At 49.7% G+C, this 27,285-nt stretch overlaps 3 protein-coding genes across 4 annotated transcripts in view; 2 read left to right on the top strand and 1 right to left on the bottom strand.

Moving 5' to 3' along the window:
• Positions 1–11: 11 nt before the first annotated feature.
• Positions 12–3,421, top strand: LOC121591066 (26S proteasome non-ATPase regulatory subunit 1). Its single transcript, XM_041911429.1, has one exon. It carries the CDS (start codon positions 203–205, stop codon positions 3,329–3,331), a length of 3,129 nt encoding a protein of 1,042 aa, XP_041767363.1. The 5' UTR covers positions 12–202; the 3' UTR covers positions 3,332–3,421.
• A 4-nt stretch (positions 3,422–3,425) lies between these two features.
• LOC121591067 (cytochrome c oxidase assembly protein COX15 homolog) lies at positions 3,426–5,263 on the bottom strand. The gene is made up of 4 exons (XM_041911430.1): positions 4,931–5,263; positions 4,703–4,850; positions 4,379–4,511; positions 3,426–4,306 (listed from the first exon to the last, which is right to left on the bottom strand). The coding sequence occupies exons 1-4, from the start codon at positions 5,099–5,101 to the stop codon at positions 3,451–3,453; spliced, it is 1,308 nt and encodes a 435-aa protein (XP_041767364.1). The 5' UTR covers positions 5,102–5,263; the 3' UTR covers positions 3,426–3,450.
• Positions 5,264–5,718: 455 nt separating this feature from the next.
• Positions 5,719–27,285, top strand: part of LOC121587775 (estrogen-related receptor gamma) — a 36,479-nt gene continuing 14,912 nt past the window's right edge. Inside the window, exons 1-2 of one of the 2 annotated variants that reach the window (XM_041904894.1) lie at positions 5,719–6,294; positions 21,186–21,332. The gene's annotated coding sequence lies outside the window, so the exon portion shown is untranslated. Of the gene's footprint in view, positions 6,295–8,019; positions 8,240–21,185; positions 21,333–27,285 lie in introns of those variants that run through there. The other variant, XM_041904896.1, reaches the window with a different exon arrangement.

Below are 27,285 nucleotides of genomic sequence, written 5' to 3'. Positions count from 1 at the left end.
CCGTCAAGCGTGAAGTTGTTTGGTCATTGTCATTCGCAGCATTTTCCTCCATTGTAAGCAATTTTGTGAAAGTCATCAACAGCGCTCTCTCGGCGTATCATTTCGTGTGTTATTTCCTAAACTAGTGGTAGCGCGCGACCAGATAATAGTGAATCAAGTAAAAGTCCCGTCCCGAGCAGCCCGCACAGCAAACGGAAAAACAATGGTGAACATCACCTCGGCCGCCGGCATCATCTGCCTGCTGGATGAACCGGTCACGGAGCTAAAGGTATTTGCGCTGAACAAGCTGAACATGATTGTGGGCGAGTTTTGGCCGGAAATCTCGGAGGCGGCCGAAAAGATCGAAATGCTGCACGAGGACAAAAGCTTCTCCCATCACGAGCTGGCGGCACTGGTGGCCTCCAAGGTGTACTACCATCTCGGTTCGTTCGAGGATTCGCTCACGTACGCCCTGGGCGCGGGCGACCTGTTCGACGTGAATGCACGCAACGAGTACGTGGACACGATCATTGCCAAGTGCATCGATCACTACACCCAGCTGCGGGTGGCCCTGGTGGAGGCGGAGGAGAACAACCTGGTCGCGAAACCGATCGACGCGCGGCTGGAGGCGATCGTAAACCGGATGATTCAGCGCTGCCTCGAGGATGGGCAGTACAAGCAGGCGCTCGGCATTGCGCTGGAGACGCGCCGCATGGACATTGTCGAGGCGTCCATCATGAAGGCGGACGACGTGCCCGGTATGTTGGCGTACGCGTTCCAGGTGACGATGGGCTTCATCCAGAACCGCGCCTTCCGCAACACGGTCCTGCGGTGCTTGGTCGAGCTGTACCGCAATGCGGGCGTGCCGGACTACGTCAACATGTGCCAGTGTTTGATCTTCCTCGAGGATCCGCTGGCCGTCGCCGAGGTGCTCGATGGACTCACCAAGGAGAGCGAATCGTCCGTGCTGATGGCGTACCAGATCGCTTTCGATCTGTACGAATCCGCCACCCAGCAGTACCTGGGCCAGGTGCTGCAAGCGCTGAAAGCAACCGCACCGATCCCGTCGGCCCTGATTTCGAACTTCAAACCGCAAGGCACTACAACGACCGACGCCACTGCCACCACTGCTGCCACCGAGGCCACCGAACCGAAGGCGGAACGTACGCTGGAAAGCTTGAACGAGGCGGAAAAAACTCACCAGAAAAACATCGAAAAGCTGGCCAGCATCCTGTCCGGCGAGGTGACGATCGAGCTGCAGCTCCAGTTCCTCATCCGCAGCAACCATGCCGATCTGCAGATCCTGCGCGCGACGAAGGAATCGGTCCGGCTGTCGATCTGCCACACGGCCACCGTCATCGCGAACACGTTCATGCACAGCGGCACCACGAGCGATCAGTTTTTGCGCGACAATCTCGAATGGTTGGCGAGGGCAACGAACTGGGCCAAGCTGACGGCGACCGCCTCGCTCGGTGTCATTCACCGGGGACACGAGACGGATTCGCTCGCGCTGATGCAAAGCTATCTGCCGAAGGAGAGCGGCCCAAGCTCGGGCTACTCGGAGGGCGGCGGTCTGTACGCGCTCGGTTTGATCCACGCGAACCATGGCGCCAACATCATCGACTATCTGCTGCAGCAGCTGAAGGACGCACAGAACGAGAACGTCCGTCACGGCGGCTGCCTGGGGCTTGGGCTGGCCGCGATGGGCACCCACCGGCAGGATGTGTACGAGCAGCTCAAGTTCAACCTGTACCAGGACGATGCGGTGACGGGTGAGGCGGCCGGCATTGCGATGGGCATGCTGATGCTCGGCTCGAAGCATGCACAAGCGATCGAGGATATGGTTTCGTACGCGCAGGAAACGCAGCACGAAAAGATTCTGCGCGGTTTGGCGGTGGGCATTTCGCTCACGATGTACGCCCGGCTGGAGGAAGCGGACGCACTGGTGGCGTCCCTGTCGAACGACAAGGATCCGGTGCTGCGCCGCAGCGGCATGTACACGATCGCGATGGCGTACTGCGGAACGGGCAATAATCAGGCCATCCGCAAGCTGCTTCACGTGGCGGTCAGCGATGTGAACGACGATGTGCGCCGGGCCGCCGTCACCGCCATCGGATTCATTCTGTTCCGCTCGCCGGAACAGTGCCCGTCGGTCGTTTCGCTGCTGGCGGAATCGTACAACCCGCACGTGCGCTATGGCGCTGCCATGGCGCTGGGTATTGCCTGCGCCGGCACGGGCTCGCGCGAAGCGATCGCACTGCTCGAACCGATGGCCAAGTTCGATCCGGTAAACTTTGTGCGCCAGGGTGCGCTGATCGCGTCCGCCATGATTCTGATCCAGCACACCGACCAGACCTGCCCGAAGGTGACGTTCTTTCGGCAGCTGTACACCCAGGTCATCACCAACAAGCACGAGGACGTGATGGCCAAGTTCGGCGCTATCTTGGCGCAGGGAATCATCGACGCCGGGGGACGTAACGTGACGGTTAGTCTGCAGTCGCGCACCGGCCACACGAATCTGCAGGCCGTCGTGGGCATGCTACTGTTCACCCAGTACTGGTACTGGTTCCCGCTGTCGCACTGTCTGTCCCTAGCCTTCACGCCGACCTGCATCATTGCGCTGAACTCGGACCTGAAGATGCCGAAGATTGACTTCAAATCGGCCGCCCGTCCGTCGCTGTACGCGTACCCAGCGCCGCTGGAAGAGAAAAAACGCGAAGAGCGCGAAAAGGTCACCACGGCAGTGCTGTCGATTGCGGCCCGCGCCAAGCGCCGCGAAGGAGACAAAAAGAAGGAAGCGAAGGACGGTGGCGCGAAGGAGGAAACGAAGATGGAGGTGGATGAGGATGCGTCCGGCAGCAAGGACGAGACTGCGAAGGCAAAGGAGGAAGCTAAACCCACCGCTACCACCACCACCACCACCACCACCACCACCACGCCGGTTAAGGAGGAATCCAAGAAGAAGGACAAATCGGCCAGCTCGGGTGCGGCTTCTCCGGCACCAGCTAGCGGGGAGGATGCTACCGCCACCTCAGCCTCTGCTTCGACCGGAGCGGACAAGGCAGCGGACAAGACGGCGAGCAAGACGCCGAAGGAGCCGGAACCGAGTTTCGAAATTCTGTCCAATCCGGCCCGCGTCATGCGCCAGCAGCTGAAGGTGATCAGCATTGCCGAGGGTACGGCCTACACCCCACTGAAGGACGTTGCGATCGGTGGAATCATCATGATGAACCACACGGCCGGTGGGGAGCAGGTGTTGGTCGAGCCGGTTGCCGCCTGTGGCCCGAAGAACGACGACCTGAAGGAGCCGGAAGCGCCGGAACCATTTGAGTACGTGGAGGATGATGCTTAAAAGCGTGGCGCAGCTCTTTTTCGTGTTTGATTTGTGTTCGATTTCGATTCAAATCGTTTGAAATATTAATAAAACCCGTGTACTCTAGAATGTCTCCATACTGGTGAGTAAATACTTATTTATTTCGGTAGCCGCTTGACAAGCTTCAGCTCGTGCGTCAACCAAATGGCCAGCGAGAGCAGCACCAGCGAGCCCGACTGATGGCTGGCCGCTAGCGGGACGGGCACATAGGTAAGTAGGGTCGTAATGCCAAGAGCGACCTGCATCCAGCCCATGGCGGCCACCGCCGTGGCCGCTTTGTAAGCGCGCGGTGGCAGCAGTCGACGGCGCGAAAGCAGAAACATGCCGGTGATGAGCGTTAGCGTGGCCGTCCCCAGCACACGATGGTCAAACTGTACCGTGGTAGGATTTTCCGTAAAGTTGCGCAGCGCGGGCGACAGCGCCAGTATGTCGCTCGGGATCCACCGATCGGCCATCTTTGGGAAGGAGTTGTAAATCAGCCCCGCATCGAGCCCGGCCACAAACGCGCCAGACAGGGCGGTCAGAAATACGGCCGCCTTAGTCGCATGGGCCAAACCCTTGAAGCGGAACGTGGCGGCCGGAATTTGACCGACCAGTTTCTGGGCCGGAAGCAGCTTATCCAGTGCCGACCAGAGAAATAGTGAGTAAAGCACGAAGGCAAATCCGAGATGCGATGCGAGTCGGTACTGGGAAACGCGTGGCACATCGCTCTCCTCGTGGAAACGATCCTCGAGTCCGGATTTGACCATGTACCAGCCCATCAGACCCTGGGCGCCGATGAGGGCACCGAATGCGAGGACACGGATTTTCATCGCCTTGTTAAAGTACCCTTTGGTCCAGAAGTAGAGCGCTGGAATGCTGTAGAATGCGCCTATCGCACGGCCCCACATGCGGTGACCGTACTCCATGTACCAGATCAGCTTGAACTCTTGCATCGTAATGTCCTGGTTTTTACTGCAATGGGAAAGAAAGCGAACCTCTCGTCAAATGTTGCCAGATGAAACGAACCAGAAATGGGGGGCTTACAGTTTAAATTCGGGAAATTGCTGGTACCGGTCAAACTCCTGCTGCCACTCCGCGTCCGTACGGGGCATTTGCTCTCCCAGCAGTTTCCACGTAACCATCGATAGGCCCGACTCGGTCAGTCGCGTAACACCTCCTGCACCGGCCGACGACGGTTGGTTTGAAAGTAGAATGCAGGCATTAGCATTAGAATAAAGGCAAAGCTCTTCTGAACGCGAAGGACGGATGCAGTCTGTAGGTTACACATTTATTTCCCCGTCCGTTTTACAACCTCCTCCATCACGATGCACACGCAACGGACGACAAACTCATAGTACACAATCCCACCTAGTATGACGGCGACGAAGACCATGCCGCTGCATCCCAGCAACCAGTATCCGACGGCTTTGCTTCCCCGCTCCTGCGGTACGCTCGGTTTGGTGCAGTATCGGCTGACGGGCGTCCGGAACGTTCGGCCGACTGTGAGTAGACTTTTCTACAAGGGGCCGGGGAAGCACGGTAAAAGTTTACCAATGAGCATACACACACATCGCACTATTTAACCTCAGGCCTTACCTTTGTTGCATCACGAAAGGTAATTCCCCCGCCGTTTGGTTTGCTGACTAGCAGTGCATTGCTCACGAATGATCTGGCGGGGCTGATGGTTTTAAATGCGGAAAAACTGCTAAAAGTACTGGTGGTGCCGGTTCGTGCAATGCAGGAAGCAAGTCGTAGACAGTTGTACATGGTTTTCGTTGTCACAGGGTGCGTTTAATGATGGGGTTTTTGGTGGAAAATCTTACAAACGAAGGGGGGCGAGTGATGCACCACTGGTAAAGAAATGCACTTTTTGCGTAAATGTTGCGAAATGTTATTTTTCTTTCGACCGGCTGCTGACAGCAGGGACGAATGTCAACATGCTGTCAACGAGCGACGATCCATGCAAGGGTTAATTTTCGACCGCGGAGCACAACAACACTGACCAGTTTGAAAATCGTTTGTTATAGTAAAAGATAGGCTAAAAAGTTAATGAGTTTTTAGGCTAAGGTGTGATTGCTTGTTGTTGTCATTGAACATAGAAAATTGTAGCTTTTTCTCTAAATAAAGCGACTATTCCCTCCGGTTCAGGCAGGCTCGTCCAGTAAAACTCAAGCCCGGTTGAGACAAACCATCCACATGTGCGATTGACGTTTCATTCCAATTTGCTTTGAACGTGAAGTAGAAGTAGCAAGCACATATTAATCACAATTTATCGGATTGTGGGTAATAGACGTTTCTAATATCAGTACATTAATTTTCGACATAATTTATACTTCCACCAAAATGTAAAATTTGCTTCGGCCACTTGCTGTTCAACATGTGCAGCGCTGTGCTTGCGAGACGCATGCGAACAATAATAAATATACCAAACTGTCAACGTCCCCTGGCCCTGGGCCTGCCTGTCAAGTGTCCGAGGAAGAAAATTTGATCAAGTGTACGAAGAGCAAAGCAAAGTGCAAAGTGAAGAAAATCCAGCGAAGGGAAGCATTTTTGCTGTTTGCTGTTGCATCCATTGCGTGCACAATCCTTTGCTCCGATCCTTGCGTGTTGTGTTTATCATGTGTGTGCCGTACTGATAACATTGCACTCGTGCGTTTGCGTGTGTGTGTGTGTTGTTACGTGTTGTTCGAAGAACGAAGAGCCCCGACGTGGTGTACGGTACGGTACGGTTTTGGTGAGTGCAAGAAAACTCACACGACACAGCGCGCAGCTGCCACCCTGCCTGGTGTCGTTTTTCGCTTCCGGATTAATTTATGTGACACGGTGAGATAGCACCAGTGTCCAACGGTGGCAAAAGGATATTGGCTGGATCCAAAAGTTCATTATTTATCGCATCGAAAACATTACGCACAGCCTACCCCCATCGGGAAGAACTGTCGGTGGTGGTGCTCGCTTGATAGGTAAGTAGAAAAATGTGTATCTGCATGGCTGTGTGTGTGTGAGCGAGCGAGAGAGATGGAGAGTGGGAAGAGGAAAATTCAATACACAAACGCACACATCAACACAGTGGCCCCCGGTGCATATTGCAGTGCATTCCTGTACACGCGCGTGTAATGTCAGGGATGAGCAACCCTTTCGCTGGTACCTAATGGATAGTGACATACTGTAGCGATTAGAAGTGTTTCTTTTTTTGTACTTCACTGTGTGTGTGTGTCAGATAAACCGTACACCAAAGATGGGACAGAACAGAGCTAAACCATTATTCCGTTCCTCATCTAAGTTGAGCATCCCTGGTGTGTGTATCCTTGCGTAGCAGAGCTTGCGTAGTTGACAGGTTCGCCCTCTCGCTTGCTCCGATGCTGCGCGCGCGTTCTGCCTCGATGCGCTCTTCCCGCAAGACCAGTGTTGCCATCCACGGAACGCATCCTTGAACGCAAACACACACACACGTCACACGACGGTTGGTCTGGTGTTTGTTTACTATATTTATCTAATTTCTCACATTCTTTACGTTCTGGGCAAGGACAAACCAGCGATTCGTACTGCCGTGGCCATTGAAAGAACTCTCTCCGAGGGGGTGTTTGTATGTTGCGTAACGCACACGCTAAACAACCGAAACTATTTGAAACGCACGTGTCGCGCTCAATACAGTGTGCTATACATTGTTATGTTCTTTATTAAATCAAATCAATGTCGAAGGTAATTACCTTTGATCAAGTAAAACCTTTTTTGATCGTTGTGTTGTTGGTTGTGTGGGAAGATGAAGCACGTGCGTCCAAATAGCGTGTTCGCACAGATACGCAACAGCCCAGCCATTCATTAAGCGGCACAACACCAAAGGGCACCATATGTTAACAATCTACCTCCACTGCTCCGTCCTCACTCCTCCATACCGTTCTACGACCGTGCCTCGTACGCACGGGTGGTGGAATTGGGTGTAAAATTATGCAAGAATACTAGTTTAATCTACCACCACCGCCCAGTTGCTGTTGACCGCGTGTGTGTGGGGTGTAAAAAAAGCAAGAGCTTCCTTTCGATGACAAGTGACAGTGGCTTTTCACAGCCTGCTTTTACGCTCAGCCTGCTGACAATCTAATGTATGTTTTCTTGTGCTGCTGGCATGTTTACGTTTTTTCTTTCTTTCTCCATTTCCATCGTTCCGTTCGAAAGGCGGATATCGTGCCGCGGTTGTTGGTGCTCTTCGTTGCAGGTTCGTATTTAGTGTTTGTTTTTTTTTTTTGCTTCCCTCTGGCGCCCGGTGTTCGTGTCCCGTTCGGCACTTTGCCACACCGTTCGGGTTTCGAGTTCAAGGATATTTTGTCCGGAATATCCTTGTAGCTCCCTGTGGCTCCGGCTTCTGTGGCGAAGGTTTCTTTGTTCGCTCCGTGTTCGTGCTCTCATCCACCGGAAGCGATGGAGATGCAGGGTTGGAATTACAAGGGGGAAATAAAAAAAAAATGGGAAAAGCTTCCTGCAGCGAAACACTGAAAGCGACGTTGCTACGTCGAGATTGGGGAGCTTTTGACTGTATTGTGTTGTTGTTTTGATTGTACGGTGTAATAGAATGCTCGAGACGAGCAGCTTTAAGAATTTCCTGAAGGATTTGGCGCTTGGTTTTTTGTTTTTGCTTCCTTTCCAAAACCGAATTTTCCACAGCGGTTCGTTCTTTAATGCGCAATAGCGCACACAATAACACAAACACACACACACACACTGTGAAAGACCACCTTCTTTACTTCCTCAGTTGTTGGTCGGTAAAGAAAGACGGTGGTTCTGCTTTTCGGCTGGCGTGCTGGCAGTTTTCCTTCTGCTGCTGGTGATGTGGTACGGCATGTAATATTGTTATTTGAGCCAAGATTTAGTTCGAACCTCCTGCTCAGTGTTTAGCAGCAGCTGCCTGAAATTGTGAGTAAATTCTAGCCTAAAGTACGACCATTTTCACTGCGAATGGCACTTTGCTGTTTTGGTGTTTAAATGTTCTGAGTTTTGCACATGTTTTGTAGCTTGTGGTTAAATTTCACGCACCGGCGGCTAGAACTCACAGCTCCAATCGACGACGTCGTGCCGTGTCTTTGAAGTGTGCAAAATTGTGTGTATTTTTTTTTTTTTTGGTCCACCTTGTGGAAAAACGCATCCAGAGGACAGAACAACAGCAAGGCGCGTTTGTGTTGTTCGAGCAAATCGACCACTAATTGGGCGCAGTGAACTGCTGCATATGGTGCCTGGTCCGTACAGAGTTGCATGGAGACGTTTTGACTGTTTTTTGTTGTTGTTGGCCGGCTTGTTTCGCTCGCAAAAAACACAACTCTCTCTTTCTCTACTGGCTATAACGCGATCGATCGGTTTTGCACGGTGTGTAGCGTTTGATGGGTGAGACGAATTTCCGGTCCCGAAATTTTGTGCGCCAATGGGTACAGAATGACAGGAGCACCAGCACTGTGTGTGTGTGTACGTGGTGCATTCAAAAGCATCGAAGCTCGACGATGCGAAACGAAAGCTTTTGATGCACGCACTAATGGTGCCTGCGGGTTGCATTAGAAGGTAAATCGCCTTTTTTGTTGGTGTTTACCAAAAAAAAAAAACAACCCGGCTACAATTAATAATACAAATTTCCACCCACCTCCCCCCCCCCCGTATCATGTTTACGCGCGTTTGCTTTAACGATTATGTGTGTGCACGCCGCAATCTCGCATCTCATAACATGCCCCGAAAGAATAATTGACCGTTTGGCTATAAAATAGAGTGCAGCACAATTTGTTTGCCATTTGTTTTGCCAATCCACCACCAACACCACCACCACCACCACCAACCGGCAGGTTAAATATCTCCGCCGGGCACACTTTAGATGTGTGCTATCGATTACGGTGCCCCGGCCCTGGTGTGTATGTACAGTGGCCGGCAAAATAAAGTGGCCACTACTTACATTTTTACATTTTTCTAATTTTTTTCGTTAAAAGTGAAGCTATCTTTGTGTTATATTTTTTTAAACAATCTTCATTCTTTGCTCTTAAATGTGCAATCAAAATTTATTGAAAAAATCAAAGGTTTACCAGTACCAAAAATATTTTTAAAAAAATTAGTCCAAATCACACTGACAAAAAAAGTGCCCACATGAATTATTTTCAACAAATTGATTTATTAAACACAAACAACAACTATTTAATATTTTATGTGCCCCCCTTTGGATCTTAGGACTAACTGCAAGCGCTTTGGCATACTCTCCACTAGATTTTCTATATGATTTGGGTCAAGATTTTCCCAGGCGTTCTCTAGGGCTTCAAAATATTTATCTTTATTAGTTACGCCAGTTTTTTTCACTCTATCATCGAGAATGGCCCACAAATTCTCGATGGGATTTAGATCAGGACTTTGTGGAGGCCATTCAAGCGGTTTTATGCGACATGTGTTGAAAAAAGTTTTTGTTTTTCGCGGTATGTTTGGGGTCGTTATCTTGCTGAAACACAAATTTATTTTCTAGACCTGTTTTTATTAGAGATACCTCTAAATTTTCTTGTAGGATGGTAATATAAGTATCAGCTGTCATAATGCCGTTGATTCGCACCAGGCTTCCTACCCCTCCCCAAGAAAAACACCCCCAAACCATAACATTGCCCCCTCCATGTTTCACCGTTCCTTGGATGTTGCGCTCTTGAAGCTCCTCACCTGGTTTACACCACACATGGGACCGCCGTTTTCGGTTAAACAGTTCAAATTTAGACTCATCTGTCCAAAGAACAGTTTTCCAAAACTCGAGCGGCTTATCCGCATGCTCTTGAGCAAATTTGAGCCGTTTTGATTTGATAGCCTTACTGATGAAGGGTCTTTTCTTGGCTAATTTGCTATTGTACCCCTGTTCTATGATGCGACGGCGAATCGTTCGATCGGATATATTTAACTGAAGTGTATTTTTGATTTCAAGGACTGTTACTTTAGGGTTTTTCTTCACTTCGCGCACGATCCTGGTGTCTGTTTTGCTATCTGTTATTCTCTTCCTACCTCGGCCTGGGCGATCTACCACTGAACCTAACGTACTATATTTTTTAAAGATTTTTCCAACTGCTGATTTGCTGATGCTATACTTGCCAGCAACAGCTCGATGTGATTCCCCGTTCTGAACATCGCGAACAACTAATTTTCGGACAGCCAGAGGAATTTGTTTTGTGTTGTTTTCCATTTTGTGCAACTGAGCCAAATTGTCCAAAATTAAAGTACGAATCCACTTCAATGCCAAATGCTAATGCATGCAACCGGTCGCTTGCCTAAACACCTCATGTCAACAAAAAATCTGTCAAAACAAAACGATAAAAACGATAAGTTTGATCGATTTGCATAGTGGGCACTTTTTTTTGTCAGTGTGATTTGGACTAATTTTTTTAAAAATATTTTTGGTACTGGTAAACCTTTGATTTTTTCAATAAATTTTGATTGCACATTTAAGAGCAAAGAATGAAGATTGTTTAAAAAAATATAACACAAAGATAGCTTCACTTTTAACGAAAAAAAATTAGAAAAATGTAAAAATGTAAGTAGTGGCCACTTTATTTTGCCGGCCACTGTATAGAAATCGGCATCCAACCGTTGCCATTCCGGTTCCCCGGTCCAGCGGCGGCCGCTGGTGTTGTGCCGTTCGATTTCAAGCGACGGCAAATTTGAAAGGTCGGCCACTGGAGGGGGGGGGGGTTGATGGAAACATGGTGGAAGAATTCCCTTTTACCCCCACTGTCCTCGGCGAGGGCGGACCATGTGGTTGCGAGCTTCGACTGCTGCTGTGGCTCGCCTGAAACTAATCGTGAACGATAAATCATAATGCCACCGCTGCTGGAAGGAAAAGGGGTTGCCCTTTTTGCGACAACGATGTGTGATGGGGCAGCCAAACACAGACACATACACACACACACACACATGCACACGGGCTCGGTATTTGGGTCGGTATCATGGTGCGCCTGATGCACAGCAACACACTTATCACGGTGCATAAAATAATGAGTCCTCGCCCTAGGATTGAACGAAGAGGAAGAGGAAGAAGAAGGGAGGGCTTAGAGACGACGCTGCCGCCGCCGCCGCCGACGGACTGGGTGTTGCATATTGCGCGCGTTCACGTTCACCGAACGGTCCCGGTTCGGCCTGCCGCCTGTGTCGCCTTGTTGGTTGGTCGGACGGGTGATTGTTAATGTGCGGCTGGTTTTGTCGATCTTGTTTCATTAATTTTCACACGCCAGTTCATTAAAGTGTATTTTTCCTACGCAATTTATGGATTAAGGTGGTGCATGGTGTTTATGAAAAGTTGGTCGCTAAAATGGCTTAATTTAGTAGCCCATTTTAGATTGATTTAGTACATTTAAATTGATTAGTAGGTATGGTATTTAAACCTAGGGCTTTTATTGTGTCAGCTGAGAACTTTAGTCTAACTGCAAGAGAGCAACGGGTGTATGTTTGAACATTAAAACCAGTATGTTAAAGAATTGCAAAATAAAACGTTAAAAAACGCTCATTTGAATGCATAAATTAGCTAAAAACCTGTACACTCGAGGGTTTGTTAATTTACTTATCGTTAGAATTTAATGTAATCATCTCGATGAATTTGCTTTCACGACCACTCATCCTATCCCCCGTCCAAATGATGTGCGTGATGTGATTGTGGAGTCGTTAATCCGTTTGTGATGAGAGAGAACAGCATCCGCCAAGCAGCCGCGTCCTTAAGAATCGATATGCATCAAGCACCATCTTGCACATCGTAAAGCTCTTCACACACAACTTTTTGACCACACATGCACACACACGCACACACACACTCACCGGCACCTTTTGAGCTGCAAGACTCATCAAGAGCATCATCTCTCCGGCAAAAATGGATTGACGAATCGACCCATCGAAACATGGGAGCTTTAGGCGGATCGTCGCACTGCACAGCACATTTCGAGTGCTTTTTTTGTTCACTGAAGAGTTTTTGGGGAGCGATACAATAATAACAAAAGGAGGAGAAGGAAGAAGAAACCCACCACACACTACTTACTACCCCTGCTGCTGCGGCGGTTCAAGCTGCAAGTCGCACGTCAGTAATTTATATTGCATCTAAACCCTGTGTGTGCTGACCAAGAGCGGAAATGCAACAGCAAAAAAAAAAGCTGCTATTCTGCGGCACGAGACAACGGATGATCGCGCACCGGACAGGGGCATGAAGGTGGCTGGGTGCGGGGTCCTTTTTGCACCGAGTGCAAAATTAAAGAAAAATCCATCATCATCAAGTCATCGCCGTCGACGAGATTTTTTGGTCCAGTCTCCACCGCGCGCACACTTTGGATTGTTCGTTCCTTTGGATTGGGGGTTGGTTTGAGGGAAAGGATGGTAGAACAGTAATAAAACAACTTGACAGGGAACCAAACAAAATTAAGTAACAAAAAAAAATCCGGAGCCCCTTTAGTGAAGTAATGAAGAATATAACATCTCCTCCAACACTGTGCCCCCTCATCTACCTACTTCCTCTCCACGAAACGCACTTACAAGGCGTACCGAATAAGCTCCAGAACATCATCAACAACAGCAATAATACAGCGACAAAAAAAGATGAATAAATCACGAACAATCTTCGCCGCTGTGTTTCTCGCTGCGGGAAGAGTAGGTAGAGAGCTTTTGCAACAAATTCCCTCGAAATAAAAAAAGAAGGAGAACCTACCACCAAATAGCACAAAAAAGTTTGTGACTCCTCCACGGCTGCATAGTTCAATCACCTGGGCGAAGGTTTTTTCGGGGTGGCTTTTTTTCTTCCTTTTCGCTCAGAAAGGAAGTCATACGCGCATTTATTGCATTTATCGAGAAGTGCAACCACTCTCGTGCTTCAACACGGACCGCGCGGATCCTATTGTTGTGAGTGAGGTGGGGTGTGGGAAGCTTGAAGTACAACCAGCATGGTACTTGATGGTTTCGGTCGGCCATGCGTTACCAAAGCCCTCTCCCCCCCCCCCCATGCCCGTTAGGGATGAAGAGAATACCATTACCAAACAACAAACACCAAAAAAAAGTGCCTGGAACGTAACCGATTTCTAGATGATTTGCATATATCAAATGCTTTGCGCACCTTTGCCGTACGACGTGTGGGCCACATGCAATTCGCTCTACCAGAGCTGTGTTGGCTGGTGTTGGCTGGTGGGTAATGGAAACGGATTTAGACAGGCGCTTGATGCATTCTGACTGTCTGGATTAGAGATGGGTAATGGGTTGGCAAAAATCCGGTGTCGAGTTCGATTTGACTCCGAACATGTCGGAGACTGACCTCGGAATTTAGGTCCGCCCAGTATTATCTAAAGCTGTTTGGAATTGTCTGGAGTCGGCCGAAGTCCGAGCCATCCGGAGTTGTCCGAAGTCGTCGAAAGTTGATGTCGTGCGGAGCCGTAATGGGAGTCGTTCGGAGTCGTCCAGAGTCAGCCGCAGTTGGAGTCGGCCAGAGGCACGTTTTCCTTCTTAACAGACTCCGGTCGACTCCGGACGACTCTGGTCGGCTCTGGGCGACTCTGACTACTACGACTCCCGATGACTCTGGTCGATTCCGAACGACTCCGAATGACTCCGACTATGGACGACTCCGGATGAATCCGACTCCGGAAGAAACCGACTCCGCACGAATCCGACTCTGTATGAATCCGACTCCGGATCAATCCGACTCCGGACGACTCCGGATGACTCCGATCGACTCCGGACGACTCCGTACGACTCTAGGCGACTTCAGATGACAACAGATGACAACAGATGACTCCAGAAGACTCCAAATGACACCGGATGACTCCGGTCAACTCCTGATGACTCCGTGAGACTCTGGGCGACTTTGGATGACTCCAGACGACTCCAGACGACTCCGGATGACTCCAGACGACTCCAGACGACTCCGGATGACTCCGACTTCGGCCGACCCCGGACGACTCCCAAAACTCCGGAGGACTCTGGACGACTCCAGACGACTCCAGACGACTCCAGACGACTCCAGACGACTATGAAGACTCCTGGATGAGCCGAGTACTCCGGAGGACTCCGAAGGCCTCCGAAGAATCCGGCCGACTCTGGTCGACTCTGGTCGACTCTGAAGAATTCGGGGGACTCCGAACATTTGGAAGACTCCGGACGACTCCGAACACTCCGAAGACTCCGGACGACTCCAGTCGACTCCTGACGACGCTGGTCGACTCCTGACGACGCTGGTCGACTCCGAACGTCTCCGAACGACTTCAGACGACTCCGAACAACTTCGGACGATTCGGACGATTATGACTTCGGACGCCATTCGGTCGACTCCGAATGACTCCAGACGATTCCGGACGGCTTAAGATGCTTCCAAACGGCTCCGAATAATGCTGGGTGTTGTAGTCGGTTTCGAAATATTCAGAGTCGAATCTGATTAGAATCTAGATTTTTTCCAGCTTAACCGATCACTATTCCAGAGCCGATCGGAGTCTGTTAGGAAATGCACGTGCAAAGCGAAAGAGGAAAAAAAAACACCACGCAGACAAATGACAAACGACTTCGGCTGACTATGGACGACTCCGAACGACTCCCACTTCCGACGGCTCGGCACGACTCCGATTCCGGCCGACTCCAGCCGACTCCGGACGACTTCGCACGACCCCTGAGACTCCCGAGGATTCCGGACAACTCCGAAAACTCCGGGCGACTCCCAAGACTCCGGGCGACTTTGGACGACTTCGGATGACTACGGTTGACTCCAAACGACTCCGGATGACTTCATTTGACTCCAAACGACTACAGGTGACTCCGACTCCTGATCACTCCGACTCCGGACGACTTCGGGCGATTCCGGGCGACTCCGGACGACTCTGGGTGACTCTGGATGACCCCGGGTGACTTGGACTTCAGACGACTTTCGACTATTACGGATGACTACGACTCCGGGCAGAACAAATGATTCCGATTTTGCTGGAACCAGAATCGGACTAATCGGAGTCGTGGTTGCGCTTCAGTACAGAGCACACCCCTAGTCTGGATGCTGCAGCAGCAGAAGGCGCTAGAACATGCATGCGGTAACCTTCCTCCCATGGGGGGGACGTATGGGAGGCTCTTCAGACCTGTGAAGAATGGATTGTGAATTCACCATTTTATGACTCCCCAAAACGGCGATGTAAGTGGCTTTTTTTCTGTGTGGTTTTGGTTCTCTCGCCCTCTCTGCACGCGAGTGTCCGTTTGCCAAAAAGCTCCGTTGACAATTAATCGTTCTATGCTGCACAGTCCGTTCCCCCCCTTTCTCGGAATGGTCGTTAATCGTTGCATTTTAATTAAAAGTCAATTAAAAGACGCAAAGAAGCGTTAAGCGCAACAACAACAAAAAATGGGATTTGTGCACTCATCATCCTGTTGATGCGCACACTTGTCGGGGGAAACACGAGGGAGACGATCGTTCGCGAAACGGGGGCGAGGCGCAAAAGAAAGAAGGCTCACACGTAGCACGGTGATCGTAAAAATGGTTATGGCTCCTTTCAAACGCAAAACGCTGGCCTGCCAAAGCGACACGCGAGCCTCACTAACATACACCACCGTGCCTGGATAGATAGGGATCGGGCACTTTTGGCGGACCGTTTGGCCGGTGCGTTTTTAGTTTTACGAGATCATACGAGTGCCTGCGCAGACTGCAGACTGAAGAGTGGAGAGGGCAGCGGAGGAATGTGTGATGTTTTTTGCGTGGGTGGCCAATGGCATTGCTGCGCGTAGGAGGCGTTTCACTCGCCTCCATCGGCCGTTGATTTGCATTATATTTTACGATCGATCCTTCGCCCGCGGATGCGTGGCTTGCGGCTTTACTGCTGTGTTTGCTTTGCATTGGTTATGTGTAGTGCGCGCGGTTCTTATGGCTGTCGCTTGCCTGTCAAAATGCACATTATCGGAACGACATTCGCACGTTCTTAGTGTGTGGTGTGCCTTCGCTTTGCAAAAGGTTCTTTTGTGTGGTTTTTCAGTTTTTACGATGCCGCCTCGCTGCTGCGTGAGGCGCAAGGGCTGTGTTTGGAAGGCGTGCAACAATTTCAACAGCCAACACGACCACGATCGAAGATGATGGACACTTGCACAGTTTCGTACGCGCAAAAATGGAATGAGTCCGCCAAAAAAAAACAAAAAAAAAAAAAACAAAAATTCGCCAACCCCCAACCGGAGTCCAACATGGTCGTAAATGGTTTGGTGAATACGTGAATGAAATAAATCCCTTGCGCTCGGTTTACGGGTATGTAATTCCTACCACTACCGCTTAATATGCTGTTTAAAACACCCAATTTCGGTGATTTTTCGGAACATTAAAAGGCGTTTCTGTCGAAGCGCGCGCGGACATGCATTATTAATCGTGCGCGCGCGCGCGCGATAATAAAACGGAAAGTGTTTTTAATGTGCGAAATATGATTTATGATATGGAAAGCGCCCAGCAAGCAAGCTAAAGAGCCATCCAAGCCCGCCTGTTGTGAGCCGGTGGGTAGTAGGCATTTGAGGTGCAAATCGGTGGCAACAGAAACAATGCGAGGGAATTAGTTTTTATTAATTACATTATTTTATTTTATTGCGTTATATAGAAGACGTTAGAAGAGTTTAAAGCCCTGTAAGGCCAACAGCTTTTAAACGAATAACGCCAAAGAGATCATCAAAATTAAGAATAACCTTTAGAACTTTGGTCTTGTCAAAACGACTCCAGCCTTTACTTTGGAGGTTCAGAATGGATTGCTGCAGCTCCTTGCTGCAGCTCCTTTCTTTGTAATTGAACTAAATGATTGATTAAACTCATGTTGTTTTAGAACAATAACAACCTGCTTGATCTACATGTCCTCAACGTGCATTTGATAGCTGAAGTGATCAAGTCTCCATATACAAACGTTCTCAACGCAACTGTTGCCAGATCGATTAGAGCCTGTTGTTCTCTCTGCCTTCAACACACGATCGCACACCGATCCCGCCGTGCTGTTCCGCCTCCGGTTTATTGCACTTCCTACGCTAAATGCACCGCAAAACAACCACCGCAACCAACCGTCGTGTCGCCGACCGTCGCCTGATGAGAGGCTGTCAAATTTGACGACGGTAGGTCGATCACCCCGATCACACTTGCGCCCAAACAATGACGGTCAGGCAGCAACAAAAGAGGATGGGGACGCGGGGGATGAATCATTTGGGCCACGTTGTTGAAGTGGTTGCGTCAACTGCACTTGCTGCTGCCCCGCATGCTGCAGCTTCAATCTGCATAGTCAATTGTCTGTCTTGCCGTTGTTTAATGAGGGGATAATACAGGGTAGAGAGAAATTTAGAGCTTCTACAAAAAACTTTGGAGATATTTTATTTTCTTTCCGCTTGCCAAAATCATTGTCTTTTCTATTCTGTGTTGCAAACAAAAGGGGGAGAAAAAAATGAAAGAATTCTTCCACATTTTGCATCTCTGATTGTACTAGACCCCCCCTGAAACACTGATTCTGGAACTTCAAAAACCGCCCCAAAAAGAGAGAAGAACAATGGAGGAGCACATCCCCGGCACGGGGCAAATCGTGTGTTTCTTCCGCTCGTTCGCTGTGATAATTACATCAATTTTATCCCTCGCTGCATTCCCGGCATTTAGCAGTTTGTGCAACATGGTTCGATCGTCGTCCCATTGTGCGAAGGTGTGGTGCATCTCCGGCTGCTGCAGCTGCTGCAGTGCCTGCCTGCCTTCACACTTATCATAACGCTAATGGTCCGAACCGCCCGATGTGCGCTGTGTGGTTAGCGTCGTAGTGGTAAACGGACCATCGTGCCACGGATGCACCCGTTGTGCGAATGCATATCGCGCACATACTCCGCCAAAAACTGCAGTGCCGGCTTGTGCAACACGCGATCGTATAGCTTTATCAAGTATGCATGTGTGTGTGTGCATACGCAAACATATAAAAAATATTACTTTTCTCTTTCATGCTGGCCTTCTCTCTCCCTGTCCTTTCCGCAGTACAGGTTTTTGTGCATCCGGTTTGAACCATCTTCGTGCGCTCTCTCTCTCTTTCTTTACACAACACTGTTGCAAGTGTTATTTAATCGTTTGTCGCTGTGTGGGTCGGGAACGGGAAGATCGTATATTATGAGCATGTTTCGTTACCTCATACCTTCGAAGTTTGTAGAAGTATGGTTGTAGCATTGGCAAACTTAAATTTTGCCAGCAAAACGCCATGAAGAAGCGTGTACACGTTAGAGCACCAAAATCGAGCTCAGCTCACAGCAAGAGAGAGGGAGAGAAAGGTACAACCAATCAGCAGAATCGTTGTTACAGAAACAAAAGGGCCGCATAGTAAGCCGTGTACCACCACATTACAGACCGGCTGGGCAGCAAAATGCACATACATCAGCAACTGCGCCAAGCGACGAGCCGGCAAAACGCAGCAGGCGGGGGGAAGACCTGGCGTTGCTTTGGCCCTGAAAACCGACGGCGTTTGCATCGCGCGTTGCAGAGGAGACCTCTCTGTGTGTGTGTGTGTGTGTGTGTGTGTGTGTGTGTGTTTGTGTGTGCCGGTCTGTACGATGGTCAATGCGGATGGGGGTTTTTTTGGGCCGCCGGGGCTCGGGAACGCGCCAAACACCGAAAAGAGTGTGTGCGCACGAGAGAGAGAGAGATGGAGATAGCGAGCGCACACACCAGAGCAGCGGCAGCAACCCCCTCACCAAGCAGTCAAGTTCAGGGTCAGAGTATGGAAAGATTTATTTTAGTCAATTCTGCACAAAAGTGTGTACGATGATGATGACGATGATGGTTCGGCTTCGGCGCGTTCGTACTGGTGGCGGGGTTCGTCGTGTGTAGTTGTGTCTCCATCACCGCTCTTTTTTCGTTTTGGTTGGCTTATGCTTTCGTGGTGTTGTTCTCTTTTTCGCTGCTTTGCTTTGCTCCATCCATCCATCCATCGTTTTGGGCCATTCTAATGCCTCCATGTTTCGCTTGCTTTCGGGCTGGTGTGCTGCTAGCTTTTTTGGATAAAGTGGCGGGTGCGTGTGTGCGTCTTTTGTGCGTGGCACAGCCGGTGGCACGGAAGGTGCGTTGCCGCATTGCCTTACGCACTGCCTCACGCTTGCTGCGAGTGTGAGCGTGTGTTTATGGTTAGGGAGGAATATAAAATTGAAACGCGATCGACATGGAGCCACACAGCTGGGGCAATGAGACGTCCAGCATTGCCGGTTCGAGCGATGCTGAGCTTTCCGTTGGGTCGGATGCTAGCATTTTTTTCTACGATTTATCTAAAAACTTCAAATGATTGACGCAGGAAATGATTCAAACCAGCAGCTATTGATTTAATTTATTTCTTTTTCTTGAATTGTTTTCTATTATATTCCTATTGTATTCCTATTGTATTTCTACTTTCAATAGTTGGCATGTAAGGTTTATATTAGCTGACACATATAAAAACTTTTTTTTAAATATAAAAATCACTATTCAGCAATAAACAAAATCAAACGCAGACACAGACGCACATAAAAGAAGAGAGAGAAAACAAAAACGGATGCGATGCTCCATGACGGGTGGAAAAACGACGTGACATTACCCTCGCACTCCCTCCCACCCATCGCTCCGTCAATCGAGCGAGGGTAATTTGCTCAAATATGTCCAATAATGTGTGACACATGCCTGGCAGAATGGGAAGGGGACCAATCGACCCCCTCGGCAGAGGGGGGTTTTTTTTTGGTTGCACTCTTGTCAGTTTGGTGGAAAATGGGCTTTGCGTGTCGGGCGGTCGTCAACGGGCCCGAAAATTGGCAACCCCCGAAAACTTCCACCCTTGGCTCAGACAAGGGGGGTGGTTGGTGGTGACTGTGGACGCATTGTTAAGATTCATTATTCACCCCAGACCCCAGACGATGACGACGTTCTCTCGATCTGGGTGGGGAGCGAAAAGCGCATTAGCAGCAGCAAACCCCGAGGGGGGGTTGGGTTAGTTGTTTTGGATTTGTTTCCGTTTTCTTGAGCTTTTCTCCCCAGTTTTGGTTTTCGTCGGTACAATTAGTCTGATGATGTTGTAGACGATGATAATCGCCTTTTTGTTGCTGCCAATAATGGTGCCCTTCAAGAAAGGAGCGCGTGTGTGGAGCTGGATGGAAATTGAGCATAAAACAGATTCAGTGCGTCAATTTGTGGCTTGTCATGTGAAACAACTTTTTAGCCATTTTTTTTTTGGGATTTATATTATTTTAAATGGAATGGAATGTTATGCTTTAAACATTAGCGCAGCTAAAGAATGCTCCTCGCGTACAAAACACACCGAACTGTGGTTAGTGTACCGGCACGGCGAAGACGGGAAGAACCAGAACTTGGGGAATTGCCCAAGAAATGGTGTCAGTGTGTTAAGGCGATCATATCCGACTATCATAGCGGCCCTCCGCTTGATGCTAACGCGATCGTCGCTCGATAGACACCGGCACACATACGCACAGAAACACAGAAAGTCATCGGCGTTAATCGACGCAGAAATGCCACCCCCCCCTGTACAACCGAGTTCAGCTGGAAACGTGTTGATCAAGCGGAGCATATATATATATAGGTACACACGTAGATGATACATCGATCTGTGGCAGCGCATCGTTTGTGGTAGTGTGCGTGATCGCGATGGACAGAAAACAAAAATAAAAATACATAACTTTCCGATGGTTGTGCGATTTTTTTTTTCTCTTCTTCGACCGGCTTCCACGATTCCAGATGGACTCGAAGCTGATCGAAGTTCGGTGGGGTATAATTTTGGGTACACGTGTGTGTATGGGTTACGGGGGTTGCTCTTTGGTGTAGTATGTTTACGGCGCTCAACACCTGAAGAAGGAGGAACGAAAATATTATTTTTGCTCGTCTGATTTGCTCCCTATTTTCATTTTCCAGATAAAGCCACTTCCGGGACGGCCAGGGCCTCCGCCACTGGTTGCATACTCGACAGACGAGAAACAATGGACTGATTGGAGCAGCGAGCAATACCCAACGTCAGCTGCTGCAGTACCGCTTTGAAGAGCCTTATCTGAAGAATCAAAGGTTTGTGATAGAGTTATTGTTCAATTGATAATGTAGATAATGAGATAAATGTACAAGAACTTCTATTGGTCTTATGATATCATGAGCTGGAGTTGACCTTAATGAATAGTAGATCTATTGGATTTAGTTCTTGGAACAATTTGGTAGAGTTGGTGACTTTGCAATCGTTCAGATTTTGTGTCGGAGGTCAAATTACTTATCACAAATCCTTAAAATATGCACCAAAGCTAAAACCACACCATAACATTCTTTCGCCGTGCAGGAATCTGCTAAATATCAGACATTCAAAACGTACCGTAGATCGTAATGCAGAAGATTCAATTTCCTCGATGTAAAAGAACCGGCTGAAACGTAGGACGGAAAGCAAACGCAAACCCGTAGGTTCCAAAAAAAGGTCGATTATATTCGTTCGCGGCGTGCGGAAGTGGCTGGAAGAGGGGGCTAATAAAAAAAAACAAGGAAGCCAGCAAGCAACCAAACGAAGAAGAAAAAATGTAGGTAAATTCGCTAGACATCCGACATGTTTCGTCGGGCGCGCGCATACTTTTGCCGACAAGAATCTCCGGTCTGGCAAGAATTGGGCAATTAAAATTTCAAATCTGCGCCATCATTACTGGTAGGCGGTAGGAAGCGACGTGTACGGGTGTACGTTTGGATGGATTGGGAGGTTTTTGGTTGTTGCTGTTGCTGCTGCTCCTGGGAGGGTTAAGACCACGCACAAGCACACACACACACACAGCCGAGCACTGGTAGAGGCAGACAGCTGGCTAGAAATAGAAGAAACCGCGAAGCGCAACCTAGCGATCACTCAATGCTCCACGAAACCACCAAGGCACTCCCGGTGCCAAATGGTGCAAGCGGGAGGCCGGGTGTTCTGCCGCACGTTTGCACTGTGGTTTGAGTTCTTTTTCTTTTCCTGGATCTATCTTACCTTGGAAACTAACCATTCCTCTAGCAGGGGGGGGGGGGGGAGTTGGTTGTGTAGTGGAGTTGTTGGAGGTCGTAATGTCTGGAAGGCGCAGACAAAATACGCATATCGACAATGTCTCGTGGTCTAGACAATAAAAGACAGCGAAAAGAAAGAGTTGAACGATCAAGAAGAGCGGCGACTACGATCTGTGTTGTGAAGCCTGGATTTAGTTGCGTCCCCTCGTCGCCGCCGCCGCCCGACCCTTTTGCGATCGTTGGGATCGCTAGTCGTTTTCTTTTTCCGCCTGATGCTCGGACGACTTTTGGCGCGACTCGGAGGATTAATGGATGGACTAAAATTAGACGCTGCGCTGCGCCTAGGGTGTTGTGCGGTTGTCTCGGAATGGCAGCAAATTTTCACTTTCACGACAGTGTACAGTCGCTTACAGAGACGTGTGACCATGAACTTGACTTGAGCGAAACCTCCGCTGGCTTTCTGCCGCGAACGCGTAAGCAATGAGCGGAGTTCTGTTTTTGGCGCTTTGGCTACGTAACGGTTGAAATTCAAGGGATTTCGTTGAAGAATTACTGAGCTGTGAAAGCAGACGTTTAATCACTCTGGAGCTAAGATTCCGATGTATAAAGCAGTAGTACTAGTAGTAGTTCGTTCCTTCCAAAACGGTGACACGTTTCCGATGGCATTGACCATCCTTCTGCGGGAGCTTGATCGGTCCCCCTTCCTAGGTGATAATCGTGTGATGGGTTTGGCCCTTAAACACCAACAAACCCAACGTGACGAGGGGGAAAGCTTCGGGATGTTGTTATTTTCGTAGTAAGTTCCTTCGCCCACTCCGCGCACAATCGATCGATCGAGCCTGTTGACGTGTGCATCGTGCGCCTGGAGAGCGCTACTACGCCGTTTGCTTGCACCATTCAACAATCCGAAAACAAAAACCACCCATCCCGGCCGGCTTGTCATAGCGCTTGCTTCCCAGATGCTGTCCGCTGCTCGATCAGGATCAGTACCGATCTCGACCCACGGACGGCGATAACCTCATGCGTCAATCGACGCTTTCGTGCGGTGTCGTTTCGCTGGGTGCGATCGTACAGAGAGAAAGAGAAAAGGGAAACGTTTGATGCGTCCACCGTGCGTCTGTGGCGCGATCGTGTCACGTTCGGCAAAACGTGACTCTTTCCTGGGGAAATGGCAGCAGCAGGTTTACCGTTAGCGTTCGGGGCCATTCAGCAGATCGGCACACCGTCGGTCAAGATCAATCCGAGCGCACTTTCACTGCTGACAGGTATAAATAGCAAGATCAACCGAGTTGTGATTCCAAGAGATGCTGATTGCATTCTTCAACCAGCCGAGTATTCGCAGCGATCAATTGCTCTCAAAGTGTTGGTGGGTCCTATTCCCGGCAAAAACCAAACCCATTCGGAGTATCGCGAATGTGTAAGCGACACTTCCTTTCCACCGAAGCTGTGCGCTTCGTTACGCATGCAACCAGAAGGAACCACTGCTTCTACACGGTTCGCGGAGCTGCCGGTCCGCTCATTCCAGAGTCGACCGCGGCCACTGCGGGGATACTGTGTGGGCTTCACCGCAGGTCATCCATATTCCTTGAGATAAGTGATCGTGGTGCGATGCCTTCGCGTGAAACGTTCACTCGGACATTGGGCTCTAGCGCTCCTGGGGGAAATGGTTCCGGAATATCAAGCGAATCAAAACCTTCGTTACCGTGTCTTAGTGCGCGAGCCATCCCAGTCCCATCCCTTGCCGGTGAGCTCTGTCGTCCGTAGGGTCCGGCTCGAACCGGTTAAGGGCACGAACACTCGTCGTCGAAGCTACTGGCGCTATCAGGAGGGGAGGGGATCACACCTCCCTGGGCTAAGGCCACGAGGCCTCTCACATCATCATCAAACACGCGATTACAACCCCTTTTTAGTCGTTGTCTTGTGTCGGCTTCTTGCCTCCAGCGTCCAATCAATCGTGCACTCCCATCCGTCTTTGATTAGCGCGCGCTCTGATACACACGGTGATAAGGAAACTACGGACTTGCAAACATTCGCACACAGCGGGAGGTGGGGGGGGGGGAGGTGGCCACAAATTGGAGACGAAGAGGGTGGATTGTTTTTTGTTGGGGAGGGGGTTTGTTTGAACTTTGCATAAACAATATCGAGTGTGGTGCTGCCGTTATCAGCCCTCCATCGCTCGGCCAGTTTGCTACGAGCTTGCGAACAAGCGCACGCAAGTTTGCCTTGCACAAGTGCAGCTTGGTGACCAGCGTTTGTGCTGCAGCGCCCACTCGCAGCATGGCCCCAGGTTTGCCGTGGCCCTCCCCATGATGATGATGATGATGACATAAAAATGGAGGTTTTTACCATGGCATGCTGTGTAGCGGGTATTGCGTGCGCGCGGGTGCTGTGAGCCGTTGTTGTTATTTGTTCAACAGGCAGCGATATGAAAGTTCGATCAAAAGAACGCCTCTGATAGGTAATAGTTTGAAGGCTGCTGATCGGGAAAGAACGCCAAGGAAAACGTACACACATACTTACCACCCTCTGTGTCTAGGCTCCGTGGTTGCCATTGGGTTCACAGAGCACGACGGTTACTGTGTGGGGTGCCAAATTTATGCTGCACGAAGACAGACCGAAGAAAAGATACGAAAAAATGTAAATCTGGTTCCCGGTTTTTTTCTTCTGTAGATTGTTTTAGCATTTTTTCGGGAGTTTTCTTTTTATCAGCTGGCCGGCAGCAGTAGTCGTCGCCAGGCGAGCAGCGCATATCGAGCCCGGCCGGTTCGCTTTCGCCTTCTTCCTTCTCATGGTCAAGATCGAACCCCCTCCAGCTCGGGCCGGGTGATTCGATCGAGGAAGTGCGAGCAGTGCGAGAAGCTTCAGAAGCTGGCAGAATTTAAAGATGGTTCGAATTGAATTTGTTTTGTTTTTTTTTGTGTGTGAACATATGCCGCTTTATGAAAAGCTTGGGGAATGAGTAAATGGCGTATACATATATGCAAAGTAAAGTCCCGAGCAAGCTCTGTTGGACAGTGAGTGTCGTTCGTGCAAGGGCAAAACCGCTGCGATTGCAGACGGGGGTCGATGCGGATTGTGCTGGGGATTGTCAGCTGTGTTTGATTTGAACTTGAAAATGAATGGAAATAGAGGCCTGGACGGGTTTGATTTCGTTCATCGTGGTGCATTGATTTCCTTTATTTTTTTTTGCTCCTTTTTTGAAGAATTTTGTGCAACTCATTAGTGGGCTTACCATTATGATTACCAACATCTTTACAATTTAATTCTTAAATGGAGGAAACTAGACTGCGAACAGAATAAGGACACACACTGGGCGCCTCCATTAGTAGCTGCTAGGGAGTGAAATCCGTCACAAAACGCCCCACTTCCGCTTTGCTTCCTGGAAAGCAAATTTCACTCGCACTTGAATCGCTTTACCTCAAGACTCCTCCCAAAATTGTTCGAAAATAAGAAGGCAAATATAAAAAAAATCATATTCTTCATACATAAGGTTGGTGGAGACAAAGAAAAGAAATGAAAGTGTTTCGACTTCCACCTCTAGAACCTCTGGCTGAGACGCAACATTTTCCACTCCCCGTTCCGTTCATTCAGTGCGCTGTGCTGGTTTCAACACGAAAACGAATCGATTCTACCGTTGCCTTCCCAGCGCCTGCTACGATCGCATGCTTTCTTCTGTACGGCGCCAGCTGAGATTGATGATTTGGAGGAAGTGCTTGTGCTTTCCTTCTCGGGCCAACCTTCCACGCCCCCCTGTCCCCCTGTTCAACCCCTGTGTCCCCAGCAACACCAAAAGGCAAAAGCTTTCGTGTCTGGGTACACGGAAAAGCACACCTCACACACACACTCAGTCCCGTGCGGGCGCCCCTCTTAGAGCTGCATTGCGTGTGTACAGACAGCCAGGCCTGGTCGGAGAGGGAAAGAGTGTTTGCTTCCTTTCTTGTATTATCCCCCGCGTCCCTTCCTTCTGCTTGTCTGGCAGTCATGCGAAAGGTAACATGAAAGCCACCCACCACCCCCCAGACACCCCCAAAAATGTCGATAAAACAAGAATCCAAAAGGAAGTACGGAAGAACGCAAAAGAAGCGAAAGAAAAGCGAACAAATAAAAACAACAGCTTCTCTCCAGCCCCCCACCCTCCCCCTTCGGCTCCTTATGTCTATGTATCTGTGTGTTTGTGTTTCTTTCCAAAACAGGGGGGGGGGGAGGTGATGAAGGGGTAGAACTCTTTCTTTCCTTTTCTCACAAGCGGCACGTTCGTCGGACCGAGCGCCATTCACTTTCCATCGGCAAGCCAGCCAGCCAGCCAGCCAGCTAGCCGGTTCTCCCGCTGGGGAGGAAATTTTTCCATCTGGGGATTGTCGGTGTGTTGAATTCTTCAACTTTTTTTTTGTTTTGTTTTGGAGCCGGTCGATTAGTTACGCTTGGTTGCATATTGTCACGGTTCTGTCGTTGCGCCCGTGTGTGTGTGTGCGTGTGTCGGTAAAGGGTGAGCGAGTGAAGGGATGATGTCAGTGTGCCAACTCCAATTTCAACTGCGTATGCGTATTCGCAACAGCTGTGAGATTGTTATTTACATGGCGCGCACGAACACACACAAACTCACACACACACAGACATACCAAAACACGGGGAGAAGGGTGGAGGTATCCGAACCGCGATGTTCTTTTGGGTACACGACCACCAAACCGCGAACTTGAATGCGTCTCCTTTAGCCGCACCTCGCCGCTCTTATGCCACACACTCGCGTCTGTGTCTCTTTCTGTGGAGGGGGAGAGGGGGGCGGGGGGCGGTAGTTTGGCAGGCCACACACAATCATCAGCAGCAGTCATTATCTCACTGTTAACGTCGTCTGTCTGTTTGGACGCCGTCATCAGCGAACGTCTTATGCCGAGTGAAGGAGGCTCGACACGACGACGACGGCGACGACAAAAACACATCGATGCTGTGTGTGTGTGTCTGTACGGAGAGGCCGTCGGAAATTTGCGTGTGGTAGCTCCCCCATTCAGTG

Source organism: Anopheles merus, chromosome 2R, assembly GCF_017562075.2.
Source record: "Anopheles merus strain MAF chromosome 2R, AmerM5.1, whole genome shotgun sequence".
Classification (NCBI taxonomy): domain Eukaryota; kingdom Metazoa; phylum Arthropoda; class Insecta; order Diptera; family Culicidae; genus Anopheles; species Anopheles merus.
Note: the sequence above shows the minus strand (reverse complement) of the source record. Positions and strands in the feature narration are given on the sequence as shown.